This window comes from Phacochoerus africanus, chromosome 11 (assembly GCF_016906955.1).
Source record: "Phacochoerus africanus isolate WHEZ1 chromosome 11, ROS_Pafr_v1, whole genome shotgun sequence".
In the NCBI taxonomy this organism is placed as follows: Eukaryota; Metazoa; Chordata; class Mammalia; order Artiodactyla; family Suidae; genus Phacochoerus; species Phacochoerus africanus.
Genome location: NC_062554.1, coordinates 121,360,831 through 121,378,668, shown reverse-complemented (window position 1 = coordinate 121,378,668; position 17,838 = coordinate 121,360,831). Strand labels below are relative to the sequence as shown.

Below are 17,838 nucleotides of genomic sequence, written 5' to 3'. Positions count from 1 at the left end.
TCTGCATCTTTTGAGATGGTCATATGGTTTTGATGTGGTGTATCACACTGATTGATTTGTGGATATTGAAGAATTTTTGCATTGCTGAGATAAATCCCACTTGATCATGGTGTATGATCCTTTAAATATATATTTGGATTCGATTTGCTAGTATTTTGTTGAGGATTTTTGGCATCTATGTTTATTAGTGATAATGGCCTATAATTTTCTCTTTTTTTGTGGTATCTCTGGTTTTGGTATCAGAGCAATGGTGGCCTCACAGAATGAGCTTGGGAGTGTTTCTTCCCCTGCAATTTTTTGGAAGAGTTTTGGAAAAATACGTGTTAACTCTTCTCTCATCGTTTGGTAGAATTCACTGATGAAAAGCCATCAGGTCCTGGAATTTTGTTTTTTGGAAGTTTTTAAATGACATTTTCAACTTCACAACTTGTGATTGGTCTCTTCATGTTTTCTGTTTACTCCTGGTTCAGCCTTCAAAGGTTGTACCTTTTTAAGAGTCCATTCATTTCTTCTTGGTTGTCCATTTTGTTGGCATATAGTAGTCTCTTTTGATCCTTTGTATTTCTATGGTGTCAGTTGTAACTTTTCCTTTTTATTTTTAATTTTATTGATTTGGGCTTTCTTTTTTTTTTTTTTTTTTGATGAGTCTGGCTAAAGGTATATAAATTTGATTGATCTTTACAAAGAACCAACTTTTGACTTCACTGATCTTCTCTATTCTTTTTTTTGTCTCTATTTCATTTGTTTCTGCTCTGGTCTTTATGATCTCTTTCTTCTACTTATTTTGGACTTTGTTCTTCCTTCTTTAGATGCTTTAAGTGTGATATCAGTTTGTTTATTTTAGATTTTTCTTGTTTCCTAAGATAAGGTTGTATTCCTATATACTTCCCTCTTAGAACTGCTCTTGCTGTGTCCCATAGGTTTTGGATTGTCGTATCTTTGTTGTCATTTGTCTCTAAGTATCTTTTGATTTCTTCTTTGATTTCTTCCGTGAACCATTGGTTGTTTAGCAGTATATTGTTTAGCTTCCAGGAATTTGTGTTTTTTGCCTTTTTTTTTTTTTTTTTTTCTGTAGTTGAGTTCTAGTCTCATAGTGTTGTGTTGGAGAAAATGCTTGATATAATTCCATTTTTTAAATAAATTTACCAAGGTTTGAAAGTTCCCATTATGGCTCAGTGGTAACAAACCCAAGAGGTCTTGGGTTCGATCCCTGGCCTCATTCAGTGGGTTAAAGATCTGGCGTTGGTGTGAGCTGTGCTGTAGGTCATAGACGTGGCTTGGATCCAGCGTTGCTGTGGCTGTGGCCTAGGCTGGCAGATGCAGCTCCAGTTTGATCCCTAGCTTGGGAACTTCCTATGCTTTGGGTGCAGCACTAAAAAGACACACACACAAAAATTACCAAGGTTTGGTCTGTGGCCCAAGATGTGCTCTGTCCTGGAGAATGTTCCATGTGTACTTGAGAAGACTGTATATTCTGCTGCTTTGGGATGGAATGTTCTATTAGTGAAGCCTGTCTGGTCTAGGATGTCATTTAAGGCCTGTGTTTCATTGTTGCTTTTCTATCTGATTTGTCCATTGATGTAAGTGGGGCGTTAAAGTCCCCCCAGTTATTGTGTTGCTGTCAGTTTCTCCTTTTATGGCTGTTGGCAGTGTCTTATATATCGTGGTGTTCCTATACTGGATGCGTATATAATCTTTACAATTGTATATTCTCCTTGGGTTTATCCTGTCTAGGATTCTCTATGCTTCTTCAACTTCAATGAGTGTTTCCCCCCCCCCCCAATATTAGGAAAGTTTTCAGCTATAATCTCTTCAAATATTCTCTCTGGCCCTTTCTTTCTCTCCTCTTCTTCTGGATCCCCTATGATACAAATGTTATATTTAATGTTGTCCCAGAGGTCTCTAGATGTTCTCTATTCCTTTCATTCCTTTTTCTTCTATTGTTTTCTGTAGCAGTGATTTCCACCACTCTGTCTTCCACCTCACTTATTTGTTTTTCTACCTCCTTTATCTGCTATTGATTCCTTCTGATGTATTTTTAATTTCAGATATTGTGGTATTCATCTTAGTTTTCCTGTTCTTTAAATATTCTTGCTCTTTATTAAACATTTCTTGTAACTTCTTGATCTATGCCTCCATTATTTTTCCAATATTTTGCATCATCTTTACTATCATCACTCTGAATTCTTTTTCAGGTAGATTGCCTATCTCCTTTTCATTTGGTTGTTTTTGTGTGTTCTTAATCTCGTTCCTTTGTGTGAAAGCTATTTCTTTGTCATGTTATATTGCCTAGGTTTGTATGTTTGTGGTCCCTTTGGCAGCAGGTGTGTATATGCAGCACCTTGTGCTCAGTCCTGGAGTTCTTGGGGGTGGTGTGGCCACTTATGTGTACTCAGAGCACACCATGGGATCAGCAGTATCACACTATCTCTCCTGGATATGGGTCACTGCTAGGGACGGAGTCCATGAAGGAGGTGGCAGTGGTTCATGGTTCTTGGGACTGCTTGTGTAGCAGGAGGGGCAGCAGTGGCCTCTGACCCCTTGCATTACCAGGAAGCTTTCAGGACTTTTTCCTGTAGCTGACAACATCAGCAGGTGCTCCTGCATTTCTCCCTTTCCCCAGGAGGCTCTCAGGACTGCTCTGTGTAGCTGCAGGGATGCACGCTGTTCCCTTGGTCCCTCACTTTGCTGGGCAGCTTGCAGGAGTGCTCTCTGAGCTGTGGGGGTGGGCACTATTCCCGTGGTCACTCCCTTTGTTGGGCAGTTTGCAGGAGAGCTCTCTGTAGCTACAGGGGCAGTTGCTCTTCCTGGGGTCACTCACTTTGCTGACCAGTCATGGGGGCTGCTCCACAGCTGTTGCTAGGCAGCAGCTGCTCCTGCCGTAGCTCCTGGACAGGTGGTGCCCTACAGCCTGAGAGCATACACAGAGAACAAGGTGATGGATCCCACCTCTTTCCTCCAGCACTCCCAAATAATGGAGCCTGGTCTTCAAGCCTGTTTGGGTTTTCTCAGCTTACACTCTCAAATATGATAGCTCTTGACTCTAGTTCCTCCAGGCTGTTTCCATGTGGCCAGCCCATTTCCCCTCACACAGTCAGCTCCACTTCTCTCTCTGAGTATGATCTCCAAAGCCCAAGTTTCAGTTCCCAGCCCCTGCTGGCACCAGCAGAAGGTTGCGAAGTGCAGGGTGGTAGCACTGACCATTTGTGGAGGACTGTTTCCCTTTTAACTGCTTCACACTGATTGCTGAGTTCTATCCAAGACTCTAAAGTTCCTCCTTTATCCTGGCTCATAGCCTTGCTGGTGGGGAGACTTCCCAGTGTGCAGGAGCTTTTCTGCTTTCTTCCTCCCTCCTAGGGTTATGGGTCCTGTCCTGTTTCTTTCTCATTTTCTATTTCTTTTTTATTTTTGCCTTTGTCCTACCTGGTTTTGTGCATATTTTCTTGCTCTGTCAGAATCGTAGGTCTTTTGCCAGTGTCCAGCAAATTTTCTATGCAGATTATTCCACATGTAGGTGTATTTTCAACGTGTTTGTGGGAGTAGGTGAGCTTCACATCCTACTACTCTGGTTATCACTGAGTACCTCTCTCAGTAATGGTACTTATAATTGATGATATCTTAGAATGCATGAGATTCAATAAAAACACCAATTTTGTAGAATTATTTTGAAGCTGTAATTAGATAATATATGTAAAGTGCAAAGCATGGGAGCCACCCCTGAAGTCCTAGTTTCCTTTCCTTTTTTCTTAATGACAGTGGTATTGTTTTAGGTTTTTGTTTGTTTGCATTTTTGATTGGTTGGTTGGTTTTGGTATTTATTGTTTTTACAGGAGAAACAGAAGTTTAAAGCTATTAGATAAAAAGACTCGTGGTTCAGTGTTATTGTCACCACATCAAAACATCCTGTATCTGTGTTGCTATGACATTTGCACTTTGGAGAAATGGCCGTATTTTGGCTAATCATAATTATTATTATATCAGTTAACACTTACAAAGGGTGTCCACTTTCTGTTGGACACTGTTCTGTTTTACATAAATATTTTAAATCCTGAAAATACTCACATGAGATAGATACTATTATTCCTGTGAGGAAGCTAAGGCAGAAGGTTAATTTACCCAAATTCCTACAGCTAGACCTACAAACAAATTAAGCAAACAAACTGATAAAACAGAAGCCAAAAAAGATAGCAAGAAACCCTCTCCTTGTACCTATTAGCCTGATAATCTTTTGAGTAGTTATTTTTCACATAGAAACAAGGTTTCACAAGATTTTAAATCTTGACCCAGTAACTGACTAAGGTTGAATGTGAATCAGGTGATAAAGATTCAGCCAACTACTTATCCTTTCCCCTTTGAGTGAAGGAGCATTTCAGTGTCTCAAATAATACAGTCTGAGGCAATATAAAAATTGGCAAATTTTATCCTATTGGCTGCCAAATTGGAGTCTCTTTCTTTAACTGCTGATGCAACATAAAAATAACTTAATGGATTTTGAGTAGAGAGAAATGGAATAAACTTCTTAAGCGTCTATGAGAAACATTTCATTGGAGTGGAAATCAAGAGGGTAGAGTAGCCAAAGTTTAGTTCTTCTTATAGATGAAGTGGATGGAGAAGAAAACTAATGTATCTTTGGCAACTTTATTCTGAATTCAATCTGATAATGGCAAATTATTTTTAAAATATTCTGCCTAAAATACAATCTGCCTCCCCACACCCCAAAATTGTCACCAGCATTTTAATATGCTTTGTGAAGTTGCTTTAGAAAGAGGAATTAATTCCAGGAAGAAATATGTTTAGTATACACTGTAATCAAATTATAGAGTCATTTTTTTCCCTAAAGATTCTAATTAAAACTATATTATGCTTTATGTACAAAGGTATTCATCATATCTTTGTTTATGAGTAAAAAAGTGAAAATACCTAAATAGACAGTTGTCATATAATGGTTAAGTAAATTATGGTACATTACTTCATGGAATATTATGCTGGTTTTTAATGTTTTTCGGACTTCTTTCGGTCATGGTTGTATAGTAGGAACAAGATTTTACCCTTTTGTCTAAAACAGGAAGAAAATCAGACACAGTGGTTGAAATAATGATTTTCAGACATCGCCCTGAAAGTAGTGTGAAACTTTGAGAGAAGAGAAATAGAGTGAGCCTCAGCTTATTGCCTGGAAGCAATTTCAGTATGGGGGAAGGGTTCCCAGAGAGCTTGGCCATCTTGCCAACTTGACTGACATATGCAGGGCTGAATACTACAGAGGATGTTCTTGTATAGAAAGGAGGAGTTCCAGAGATCTGCAGACAGGTCCCTCTTGGTATTGAATACTAATCTTTGTGTGTGCGGGAGGGAATTAATAGGCTAGAGAATGAAATACTAGAAGGCAGCAAGCCAGACAATTCCTGGGGTTGACATAGGACTGATACTACTTAGTTTCTTACTGGTCAGAGTGGAAAGAAAGTGTAATATGTGGGGCATATGGTAGAGGTTTCCAAAGGATTTCACTTTAGTAGTGGGGCTAAATAAGTTCTAGATTAAAGGCTGCTCTGCCTACACCTTAACAAAGCTTAAAAATGAGCGCTGAAAGGATCAAATTGATTCGGTGTAACTGAATTAACGTCAAAACAAAGTCTAACGTAATTTGAAGGAACACAACAAAATCCAGCAAACAAGTGTAAAATTTACAATACCTCGCTTTTAGTAAAAGTCTTTGAAGCATGTGAAAGTAGCAGAAAAATATGATCCAAACTAGGAGAAAACCTGTCAGTGAAAGCAGGCACAGAAATGATAGAGCTGAAAACAGCTATTGTAAATATATTCTATATATTCAAGAAAATAGAGGAACATAATCAAGAAAGAAATGGAAGATAGAAAAAGACCTAAATGAAACTTCTAAAGATGGGAAAAAATAACATCTGAAATGGCAAGTACACTGGACAGAGTTCCCTGGTGGCCTAGCAGTTAAGGATTTGTCATTGTTACTATTGTGGCTCAGGTGCGATCCCTGGCCCAGGCATTTCTGTGCCCCACCCCCACCCCCAATACACTGGAAAGGATTAACAGCATTTTGGACGTTACATAAGAAAGGATCAGTGAATTTGAAGATGTATCAATTGAAACATAAAAATGAAGCACAAACCATAAAAAGACTGAACAAATACACATGTAACTGGAATCCCAGAAAGAAGAGAAAAAGCAAGAGAGTGAAGACAGAAGAATATTTAGTAAGTAGTAACTGAAAATTTTAAACATTTGATGAAACTGTAAACCAGAGTTTTGTAGCCTTTGCATTATTGACACGTGGGGCTGAGTGATTCTTTGCTGTGGAGGGCTGTCCTGTGCATTGCAGGATATTTAGCAATAACTCTGGTCTCAGTAACTCTGGTCTATTCACTAGATGCTAATAAGCCAAGTGGAGGATAGAGGGGGGAGGGGTTGGGGAATTTCCCCCAGTTGAGAATTGCTGCCATAAACCCATAGAACAAGAAGCTCAGTGAAAGCTAAGAAATGTAAAGAAAATTATAGTGTGACACATTATAATCAAATTGCTGAAAACCAGTGAAAAAGAGAAAATCTTAAAAAGATCCAGACAAAAAATAGCATACAGAGGAACAAAGATAAGAACTGCAGCAAATTTCTTTTTAGAAGTCTGAAATCAGCAGGGGCAACATCAAAAGGTAAAAAAGCTACCAACTTATAATCCTATACCAGGTGAAATAACTTCCAGAAATGAAGGTGATTTACTTACCATGTAATGAACATTTATGAAAAACCCACAGGTAACATTAAATGTGAACTGGAAAGGGTAAAAAATGGAAAGCTTTTCCCTTAAGATCAAGAATAAGACAAGAATGCTTGCTTTCACCTTGTACTGTAAATTCTAGCCGGAGCAATTAGATAAGAAAAAGAAAATAAACAGCATTCAAACTGGAAAAGAAGTAAAACTATCTCTGTTCACAGATAACATAATCCTATCTTACAGAAAATCAGAAGAGACCATCAAAAAAACTACTAGAATTAGTAAACAGATTAAGCAGAGTTTCAAGATAGGAGATCAACATGAAGAAATCAGTTTTGTTAATATACACCAGAAGTGAATACCTCAAAATGGAAACTAAGAAAACAATTCTATTTGCAATAGCATCCAAAAGGATAAAATAGTTTTATTTTATTCTGTAAAACTATTCCCTGGGAATAGTTTTAACCAAGGAGGTGAAAAATTTTACACTGAAAACTATGAACCACTGCTGAAACAAAGAAGACCTAAATAAGTGTAAAGACATCCCGTGTTCATAAATTGCAAGATTTTATATCATTAAGATGGAAGTACTACCTAAAGTGACCTGGAATCTATCTAAACTCTACTGCCATATTCGCAAAAATGGAAAAGCTGATCCTCAAGTACCTATGGAATTACAAAAGGCCCCAAATCGACCAAACAATATTGGAAAAGAACAAAATTGTAGAATTCGCATCTGCAATTTCAAAACTTACTATAAAATTGCAGTAATTAAAACAGTGTTGGAGTTCCTGTTGTGGCTCAGCCAAAACGAACCAACTAGTATCCATGAGGATGTGGGTTTAATCCCTGGCCTTGCTCAGTGGGTTAAAGGATCTAGCGTTGCCATGACCTGTGGTGTAGGTCACAGACATGGCGTGGATCTGGTGTTACAGTGGCTGTGGCATAGGCCAGCAGCAGCCGTAGCTCCGATTTGACCTCTAGCCTGGGAAATTCCATATGCTGCACATGCCGCCCTAAAAGTGTCATGCTGGCATAAAGATAGGCACGTGGACTAGTGGAAAAGAATTGAGTCCAGAAATAAACCCTCATGTTAATGGTCAACTGATGTTTGATAAAGATGCGAAGACCATTCAGTGGAGAATAATCTTTTAAACAAATGACCTGGAACAATTGGATAACACATACAAAAGGGTGAAGGTGCATCCTTACATCACTCTCTGTATAAATAGTAACTCAAAAGGATCAACAATACAATCTAAAAAATAGGAATTAGAACTATATTTACTTTAAAGTAAATGTAATGTTTTATGTCAGTGATTTTGGATTAGGTCATGGATTTTTAGGTATCACAGCAAAAACACAAGCACCAAAGAGAAGATGGTAAATAAGACTTCATCAATATTAAAACTTTTCTACTTCAAAAATACTATCAAAAAAGCAAGGAGGTGTTCAATTGTGTAGTAGTTATCTACTGATAGGTGTTTTTAAATTCATAGAACTGTAAGTCAATTTTACTGTATAATAATTGCTAACATTTTTTAAAGTATCTTGATCAGGTTCAGTAAGAATTGTACTTCATTTTTTCTAAGTTTTTATTTTGAAACAATTTCAAACATACAAAGGGTGGGAAGAATAGTACAATAAACCCACATGCCCATCACTTAAATTCTCCAAATGTTAACTTTCACCACATTCTCTCTAGTACCCCACTGTTCACAGCAGCTAGGTTTGTAATAGCATAAAACTGTAAACAATTCAAATGTTCATCAACAAGTAATGGATAAACAAATTTTGGAATATTTATACAATGAAATACTGCTCAGTAATAAAAAATAAATGAACTTCTTTTTAAAAACTCAATGAATTTTATTATATTTGTAGTTGTACAACCATCATCACAAGCCAGTTTTATATTTCCATCCCAAATCCCCAGCCCATCCTTCTCCCCCAACCTTTCTCCCTTGGTAACCATTAGTTTTTCAAAGTCTGTGAGTCAGTTTCTGTTCTTCAAAGAAGTTCACTGTATCCTTTTTTTTAGATTGCACATAAAAGTGATGGCATATGACGTTAGTGTCTCCTTGTCTAAATTCACTTAGCATGATAATTTCTAGGTCCATCGACATTGCTGCACATGCCATTATTTCTTTCCTTTTTATGGCTGAGTAATACTCTGTTGTGTATATATGTACTACATCTTTTTATCCACTCCTCTACTGCTCTGTTGGTGGACATTTAGGTTGCTTCCATGCCGTGGTTATTATATGTAGTGTTGCAATGAACATTGGGGTACATGTATCTTTTCGAGTCATAGTTTTTTTATGGATAGGTGCCCAGGAGTGGGATTGCTAGATCAATTGGTAATTCCATTTTTAGATTTTTGAAGAATCTCCATACTATTTTCCATAGTGGTTGCACCAATTTACATTCCCAGCAACAGCGTAAGAGGGTTCCCTTTTCTCCATACCCTCTCCAGTATTTATTGTTTGTAGACTTTTTTTTTTTTTTGGTCTTTTTACTGCTGCACCCATGGCATGTGGAAGTTCCCAGGCTAGGGGTCGAATCGGAGCTGTAGTTGCTGGCTTGCACCACAGCCACAGCAATGCAGGATCTAAGCCGTGTCTGCAACCTACACCACAGCTCACACCAAAGGCCGGATCTTTAACCCACCGGGCAAGGCCAGGGATTGAACCTGCATCCTCATGGACAGTAGTCAGGTTCTATACCACTGAGCCATGAAGGGAACTCCCATTGTTTGTAGGCTTTTTGATGGTGGCCATTCTGGCTGGTGTAAGGTGGTATCTCATAGTATTTTTTTTTTTTTTTGTCTTTTTGCTATTTCTTTGGGCCGCTCCCACGGCATATGGAGGTTCCCAGGCTAGGGGTCTAATCGGAGCTGTAGCCGCCAGCCTACGCCAGAGCCACAGCAACGCGGGATCCGAGCCGCGTCTGCAACCTACACCACAGCTCACGGCAACGCCAGATCGTTAACCCACTGAGCAAGGGCAGGGACCGAACCCGCAACCTCATGGTTCCTAGTCGGATTCATTAACCACTGCGCCACGACGGGAACTCCTCATAGTATTTTTGATTTGCATTTCTCTAGTAATTAGTGATGTTGAACATCTTTTCCTATGTGTTTTTGGCCATCTGTATGTCTTCTTTGGAGAATTGACTGTTTGGATCTTCTATCCATTTTTGATGGGATTGTTTGTTTTTTTAGGAGGTGTTAATATGTTTTGGAGATTAGTCTGTTATCACTCACTTCATTTGCAAACATTTTCTCCCATTCTGTGAGTTGTCTTTTTGTTTAAGGTTTGCTTTGCTGTACAAAAGCTTTTAAGTTTAATTAGGTCCCATTTGTTTATTTTTTGTTTTTATTGTCATTACTTTAGGAGGTGGATCTGAGAAGATATGCTGAGGTTTATGTCAGAGGGTGTTCAGCCTATGTTTTCCTCTAAGAGTTTTATAGAATCTAGTCTTATATTTAGGTCTTTAATCCATTTTGAGTTTATTTTTATGTATGGCATTAGGAACTGTTCTAATTTCATTCCTTGTGTGTGTGTGTGTGTGTGTGTGTGTGTGTGTGTGTGTCTTTTTGCCTTTTCTTGAGCTGCTCCCGTGGCATATGGAGGTTCTCAGGCTAGGGGTCTAATCAGAGCTGTAGCTGCCAGCCTACACCAGAGTCACAGCAACATGGGATCCGTGCTGCGTCTGCGACCCACATCACAGCTCACGGCAACACCGGATCCTTAACCCACTGAGCAAGGCCAGGGATCGAACCCGCAACTGGTTCCTAGTTGGATTCGTGAACCACTGTGCCACTACAGGAACTCCTCTAATTTCATTCTTTTACATAGAGCTGTCCAGTTTTCCCAGCACCTCTTATTGAAGGGACTGTCTTTTTCTCCATTGTGTATTCTTGCCTCCTTTGCCATGGACTATAGGTGCTTGGGTTTAATTCTGGCCTTTGTATTCTGTTCCACTGATTTATATTTCTGTTTTTGTGCCAGTACCATATCGTTTTGAGGATTGTAGCTTTGTACTATAGTCTGAAGTTAGGGCCCAATTCCTCTAGCTCCCTTTTTCTTTCTTAGGATGGCTTTGGCTATTCTGGGTCTTTTGTCCTTCCAAACAAACGTTAAAATATTTTGTTCTAATTCTATGAAAAATGCCATTGGTAATTTGATAGGGATTGCATTGAATCTGTAGATTGCCTTTGGTAGTAGTGTCATTTTGAAAATAGTGATTCTTCTAATCCAAGAATCTGGTCTATCTTTCCATCTATTTGTGTCATCTTTGAATTCTTCCATTAAATTCTTATAGTTTTTCAGAGTACAGGTCTTTTGTTTCTTTAGGTAGGTTTATTCCTAGATATTTTATTCTTTTTGATGTGATGGCAAATGGGACTATTTCCCTAATTTCTCTTTCTGATCTTTCATTGTTGGTATATAGAAATGTGGTCGATTTCTGTGTTTTATTAATTTTGTATCCTGCAACTTTACCAAATTCATTGATGAGCTCTAACAGTGTTCTGGTAGCATCCTTAGGATATTCTAGTTACAGTGTCATGTCATCTGCAAACGGTGATAGTTTTACTTCTTCCTTTCAAATTTGGATTATTTTATTTCTTTTTTTTTTCTTGATCTTTTTTTCTTTCTTTTCTTTTTTGTCTTTTTAGGTCCACACCTGTGGCATAGGGAATTTCCCAGGCTAGGAGTTGAATCAGAACTGAGGCTGCAAGCCTACGCCACAGCCACAGCAACGCAGGATCTGAGCTGCTTCTGCAACCAACACCATGGCTTACAGCTACGCTGGATCCTTAACCCACTGAGCAAGGCCAGGGATTGAACCCACATCCTCATGGATACATGTCAGATACCTCTCTCTCTCTCTCTTTTTTTTTTTTTTTGATGAGTCTGGCTAAGGGTTTATCAGTTTTGTTGGTCTTTTCAAAAAGCCAGCTTTTAGTTTCATCGATCTTTCCTGTGGTTTTCTTTTTCTGTTTCATTTATTTCTGAACTGATCTTTATGATTTATTTCCTTCTGCCAACTTGGGATTTGTCTGTTCTTCTCTCTCTAGTTGTAAAGTTTGCTTGTTTATTTGAGATTGTTTTTGTTTCTTGAGGTAGGCTTGTATTGCTATAAACTTCCCTCTTAGAACTGCTTTTGCTTCATCCCATACCTTTTGAAATGTTCTGTGTGCACTTGAGGAGAAAGTGTATTCTGCTGCTTTTGGGTGGAATGTTCTATAAATATCTATTAAGTCCATCTGGTCTAATGCATCCTTTAAGGCCTCTGTTTCCTTGTTGATTTTCTATCTGGATGATCTGTCCATTGGTGTAAGTGGGTTGTTAAAATCCCCTGCTATTATTGTGTTACTATCAGTTTCTCATTTTAAGGTTCTTAGCAGTTGCCTTATATATTGAGGTAATCCTATATTGGGTACATATATATTTACAATTATTATACCTTCTTCTTGGATGATCCTTTGATCATTATGTAATGTCCTTCTTTGTCTCTTATAGTAGTCTTCATTTTAAGGTCTATTTTGTCTGATATGAGTATTGCTATGCCAGCCTTCTTTGATTTCCATTTGCATGGAATATTTTCTTCCATCCTCCCACTTTCAATTTGTATGTGCCCCTATTACTGAATTGTGTCTCTTGGAGACAGCATATATATGGGCCTTATTTTTGTATGCACTCAGCCAGTCTCTTTCTTTTGGTTGGGGCATTTAGTCCATTTACATTGAAGGTAATTATTGATATATTCTTATTCAATAAGTATATTCTTATTGCCATTTTATTAACTGTTTTGGATTTGTTTTTGTTGGCCTTTTTTCTTCCCTTCTTCTCTTGTTCTTTTCTCTTGTGGTTTGGTGATTTTCTTTAGTATTGTGTTTGGATTGCTTTTCCTATTTGTGTGTGTATTTATTGTAGATTTTTGGTTTGCAGTTGCTATGAAGTTTTTGATAGAGGAGTCTGTGTGTACACATCAGATTGTTTTAAGTTGTTCGTCTCTTAATTCCAAGAGCATCTCCAGTGTCTTGCACTTGTTACCCTCCTCTTTTCATGATTGCTGGTTTTGGTAGCATATTTGTGTGTGGATAATTTCCTACCTTTACTATATATATGCATTTATCAGTGAGCCTGTTATTTGTAATATATTTGTTTCTATTTGTGGCCTTTTCTTTTCCACCTAGAGATGTTCCTTTAGTATTTGTTGTAAATCTGGTTTAGAGGTACTGAATTCTCTTAGCTTTTTCTTCTTCAAATCTGAGTGAGAGCCTTGCCTGGTAGAGTAATCTTGGTTGGAGGTTTTTCCTTTCATCGCTTTAAGTATATCATGCCACTCCCTTCTGGCCTGGAGAGTTTCTGCTGAAAAATCAGCCAATAACCTTATCGAGGTTCCCTTGTATGTTGTTTCTTTTCCCTAGCCACTTTCTAGATTTTCTCTTTGTCTTTAATTTTGGTCAGTTTGGTTAATATGTGTCTTGGAGTGTTCCTCCTTGGGTTTATTTTATATGGTACTCATTGTGCTTCCTGGCTTTGAGTGAGTGATTCCTTTCCCATGTTAGGGAAGTTTTCAGCTATTGTCTCTTCAAACAATTTCTCTGGCCCTTTCTCTCTTCTCCTTCTGGGACTCCTATAGTATAGACGTTGATGTGTTTAATGTTGTCCCGGAGTTCTCTTAGACTATCATTTCTTTTCAATCTGTTTTTTCTGTTCCACATCAGTGATTGTCACTACTCTCTCCTCCACCTCGCTTATTTTTTCTTCTAAATCTTGTATTCTACTGTTGGTTGCTTCTAATGAATTTTTTATTTCAGTTATTGCATTTTGCATCTCTGCTTGCTTAATCCTTAACTCTTCTATCTCTTTGCTCAGTGTTTCTTGTAATTTATCAGTCTTTGCCTCCAGTTTGTTTCCAGATCACTTAGCTGTTTTTCTGGGTTTTTTTCTTGTTCCCTTATCTGAGGTCATAATTCTCTGCCTTTTCATTTTGTATAGATTTTTGGTGTGGCCTTCTTTTTGTAGACAAAAGTTTGTACCCTGTCTTACTTCTGATGTCTGACCCCCTTGTGGCTGATGTTGGTACAGGGGCTTGCTGCAGACTTCCTGATGGGAGGGACTGGTGCCTGCCCACTGGTAGGTGGAGCTGATTCTTATCCCTCTGATGGGAGGGGCTTTGTCTCTGGATGTGATTAGAGGCAGCTGTGTTCTTGGGGGGTCTTTAGGCAGCCTGTTTGCTGATGGGTTGGGGCTCTGTTCCCACCAGGTTTGTTGTTCAGCCTGGGGCTTTTCTGCCCTCATTGTTGGGGCCAAGTTTTTCCAAAATGGCTACCTCTATAGTAATTCACACTGATTATTATTCCTGAGACCTTTGCCTCCAATGTCCTTACCCCACAATGAGCCACAGTCACCCCATGTTTTCCCAGGAAATTCTCCTAGAATCACAGGAAGGGCCAACCCAGATTCCTATGGGTCCTCAGACCCAGTGCACATGAAAACCTGTGCGTGCCTTTCAAGAGTGGAGTCTGCATTTCCCCCAGGCCTGTGGAGCTCCTGAATACAAGCTCTGCTGGCCCTCAATACCAAATGCTCCGGGGGCTCCTCCTCCCAATACCAGATCCCCAGGCATGGAAACCTGACATGGGGTCAGAACTCTCACTTCCATGGGTGAGCCTCTGTGATATAGTTACTTTCCAGTCTGTAATATACCTACCTGATGGGTATGAGGTTGCTTATATGGGTAACTGCCCTCCTACCACCATCTCTCAATGTGGCCTCCTCTTTGTCTTCTGGAGTATGATATCTTTCTTGACAGTTTGCAGTCTGTTTTGTTGAAGATTGTTCAGCTGTTGGTTTTATGAGAGAAAGTGAGCTCCAGTCCTACTGTGCCATCTTAATCCTGACTCCAAATGAACTACTTTAAAAAACTATCCAAAAAATAAATAAATAAATAAATAAATAAATAAAAGCCCTCCTACAGAAAGGGGGAAAATATTTGCAAATCATGTGTGATAAAGATCTAGTATCCAGACATATAAATAACACATAACTCAACAATGAAAGATAACTAATAAATGGGTAAAGAACTTGAGTAGACATTTCTTCAAAGAGAATAGACCCAAAAATCACATGAAATATTAGTTATTAGGGAAATGCAAATCAAAACCACAATGACATGTCACATACACTTAGACCGTAATAAAAAACACACGTAACAACAAGTGTTGGCCAGGATGGAGAAATTGGGACCTTGTTACATTGCTGGTGGGAATATATAGTATTGAATTTTGAGAATTTTTAAAAATACGCTTTGCATTCCAACCATTTAGTAGTATGTGTTTTGCAGTTTTTTTTTTTTTTCGTAGTTTGTGGTTTGTCATGTCATTTTCTTAACCATGTCTTTCACAGAGCAGACATTTTTATTAATAAAGACTAATAGCAGTTTTTTTCTTTCATAGATCACAGTTTTGGTGTTGTTTCTAAAAAGTGATTGCAAACCCAGATTTTCTGCTATATTATCTTCCTGGGGTCAGTTCTTTCTCAGGAAATTTCCAATTTTGTCATTTATTTAGCAAGTGTCTCTTAAGTGGCAGGTATGTTTCAACTATTAATGGAGCATGTATTTAGAATATGATTAGATTAAATAAAATAAGTTCTTCCTTGGTTTGTGCATTTTTAGGAAAAACGTTCTCTATCCCAAAAATTCTTTGCAGCCTTTATTCTCTAAGAATCATCCTCAGAGAAGAGAGGGACCTGGCATTCACTTTGTGCTTCTTTTTTGCCAACATCAGACTACTGTGCTTTCTATACTTTATTATTTAATCGTGATGTTTGTTGTTGTTTATGATACTGTCCCTTTGTTTCTGTCGTAAACTGATAACCAAGTTAGTTAACTCAAAAACTTCCACCATCTCTTGAAACTTCAGTTGGTGTTAAGAAATGACAGATTATGTCGCCTCTGGGATCTTTTTCCTCAGCCCAGTAGTTCACAGACCAAAAGATACAAACAGAAACATAACAATAAAACAAAACCCCTTCTTTGAAGTATGAAAACACATGTATGGGGGATTGTCTGTATTTTCCTGAGGTCACACTAATTATTTTTGCAGTTAAAGTATTTAATTTTGATTTGAAGATAATATTTATGTTCAGAGTCAGAGGTTTTATTTTTGAAGGATGGTCTAAAAACTATCAATATTGCAGGAGATGTGGGCCTTTGCAGAGGTTGCAATGTGATCTTTCCGACAATAATAGCATCCAAGTTCGCTGCTTCCACATTACATGTTTCGGAAGAATTTTATTTTAAAAATTTAGTTTTTTTTGTTTTTTTTTTTGCCTTTTTGCCTTTTTGCCTTTTCTAGGGCCACTCCCTCAGCATATGGAGGTTCCCAGGCTGTGGGTCTAATCGAAGCTGTAGCCACCGGCCTACACCACAGCCACAGCAACGTGGGATCCGAGCCGCGTCTGTGACTTACACCACAGCTCACGGCAACGCCGGATCGCTAACCCACTGAGCAAGGGCAGGGATCGAACCTGAAACCTCATGGTTCCTAGTTGGATTTGTTAACCACTGAGCCACGATGGGAACTCCTAAAATTTAGTCTTAATCATGTGCTTTTTGGGAACATAGAGGCACAGGCCTACTGAATACTTATTTTGGAAAATGTTCCCTAAGTTTGCTTTTTTTCCTTTTATTTTAGGTCTGAACCTCCTTGCCTTTCTCCCTTCCTTCTCTCCTTCCTTCTTGCCACCTAAAAATATTTTCCTTACTTTTTGTGGTGATGTTTGAAGTTTTATTACAGTTTCCTTCTTACGTGGGAACTCTAATTTTGTTGCTCTAGAGAAGATTTTCCTGGTCACATTCATGTCTGGTATTTATATTTCATTTTTTGTTTTCATTTTTCCACACTGAGTGTCCGTGTTTTCCACAGTGAATGCAACTGACATAACCCGCTAGGGGAATGGCTTTTAGGTGGCTCCGGAAGGCAGAAGTGGACTAACCTTGCTAGAGGGAGTTCGTTCCACTGCTCTGATGACCTGAGTCCTCTTGCCTTTTCAGTACCCTCCTAAAATTGACGCTAGGCCCTTGGAGAAACGGCGAATCAGCAAATATTTTGTGTTTCCTTAGCGACGTGTAGTATTTTGTAACTGGTATAAAGGAACACAGTTCTAATCCATGCATCTTTTTTTCCACCTTTCCCCCTCCCAGTTACCAGAGAAGAAAGGAAAAGAAACGAATACTGGTTTTGGCGGGCCCGTTGTTAGTTCTCTGTATCACGAGGAAATCATCAGGTAAATTCTCTTTGGATCCTCTGTAATTGGGGTATACTCATACCTATCCATGTGTATATATATGCGTATGCGTGTGTGTATTTTTAATCCTGAAAGCTTCCGTTTGTGAAGAACTTTTTCTTAACATGAAACTGATTTGGTGCTGCCTCTAGAAGGATAATACATGGCAGGAAATAAATTTCTATGTATATGATCTTTAAAATCTCTAAGTGTCTAAATCAGTGACCGATGGTAACCTTTCTCGCATGTCAGTGGTTGGTAGGGCAAGGTTTTGTCTAATCTAAAGCTGTGAATTTTGGGGGTTCCTTCGTGGCTCAGCGTAAGTGAATCTGACTAGTATCCATGAGGACTCAGGTTCGATCCCTGGCCTCATTCATTCGGTTAAGGATATGGCATTGCTGTGAGCTGTGGTGTAGGTCACAGATGTGGCTTGGATCTGGCATTGCTGTGTCTTTGGCATAGGCCAGTGGCTACCGGTCTCATTTGACCCCTAGCCTAGCAACCTCCGTATGCCATGGATGTGGCCCTAAAAAGGCATAAATAAATAAATAAATAAAAAATAAAAAATATGATTTTTGTTGTTCTTACTAGTTTCCTCAAAATGTTATTAATTTTAAAAAATATTTTAATTTCCGTAGTTTATTTAGCTACAAATTAAAAAGCATTTCAGAGTGTAAAGTGGCACACTGCAGATAACAGTTTGGAGCTTCCTCAGAAAATTAAACAGAGAATTACTGTGTGATCCAGCTATTCTGTTTCTCATTCTATATCCAAAAGAATTGAAAGCAGGAT

The 17,838-nt window shown here is 38.5% G+C and overlaps 1 protein-coding gene across 3 annotated transcripts in view; it reads left to right on the top strand.

Moving 5' to 3' along the window:
- The window catches only part of ACBD6 (acyl-CoA binding domain containing 6), a 199,878-nt gene that overhangs the window by 51,196 nt on the left and 130,844 nt on the right, over window positions 1-17,838 (top strand). For all 3 annotated transcript variants that reach the window (XM_047752107.1, XM_047752109.1, XM_047752108.1), the window contains exon 4: window positions 16,964-17,046. In XM_047752107.1, coding sequence (XP_047608063.1) covers window positions 16,964-17,046 — 83 coding nt within the window. The remainder of the gene's footprint in view (window positions 1-16,963; window positions 17,047-17,838) is intronic.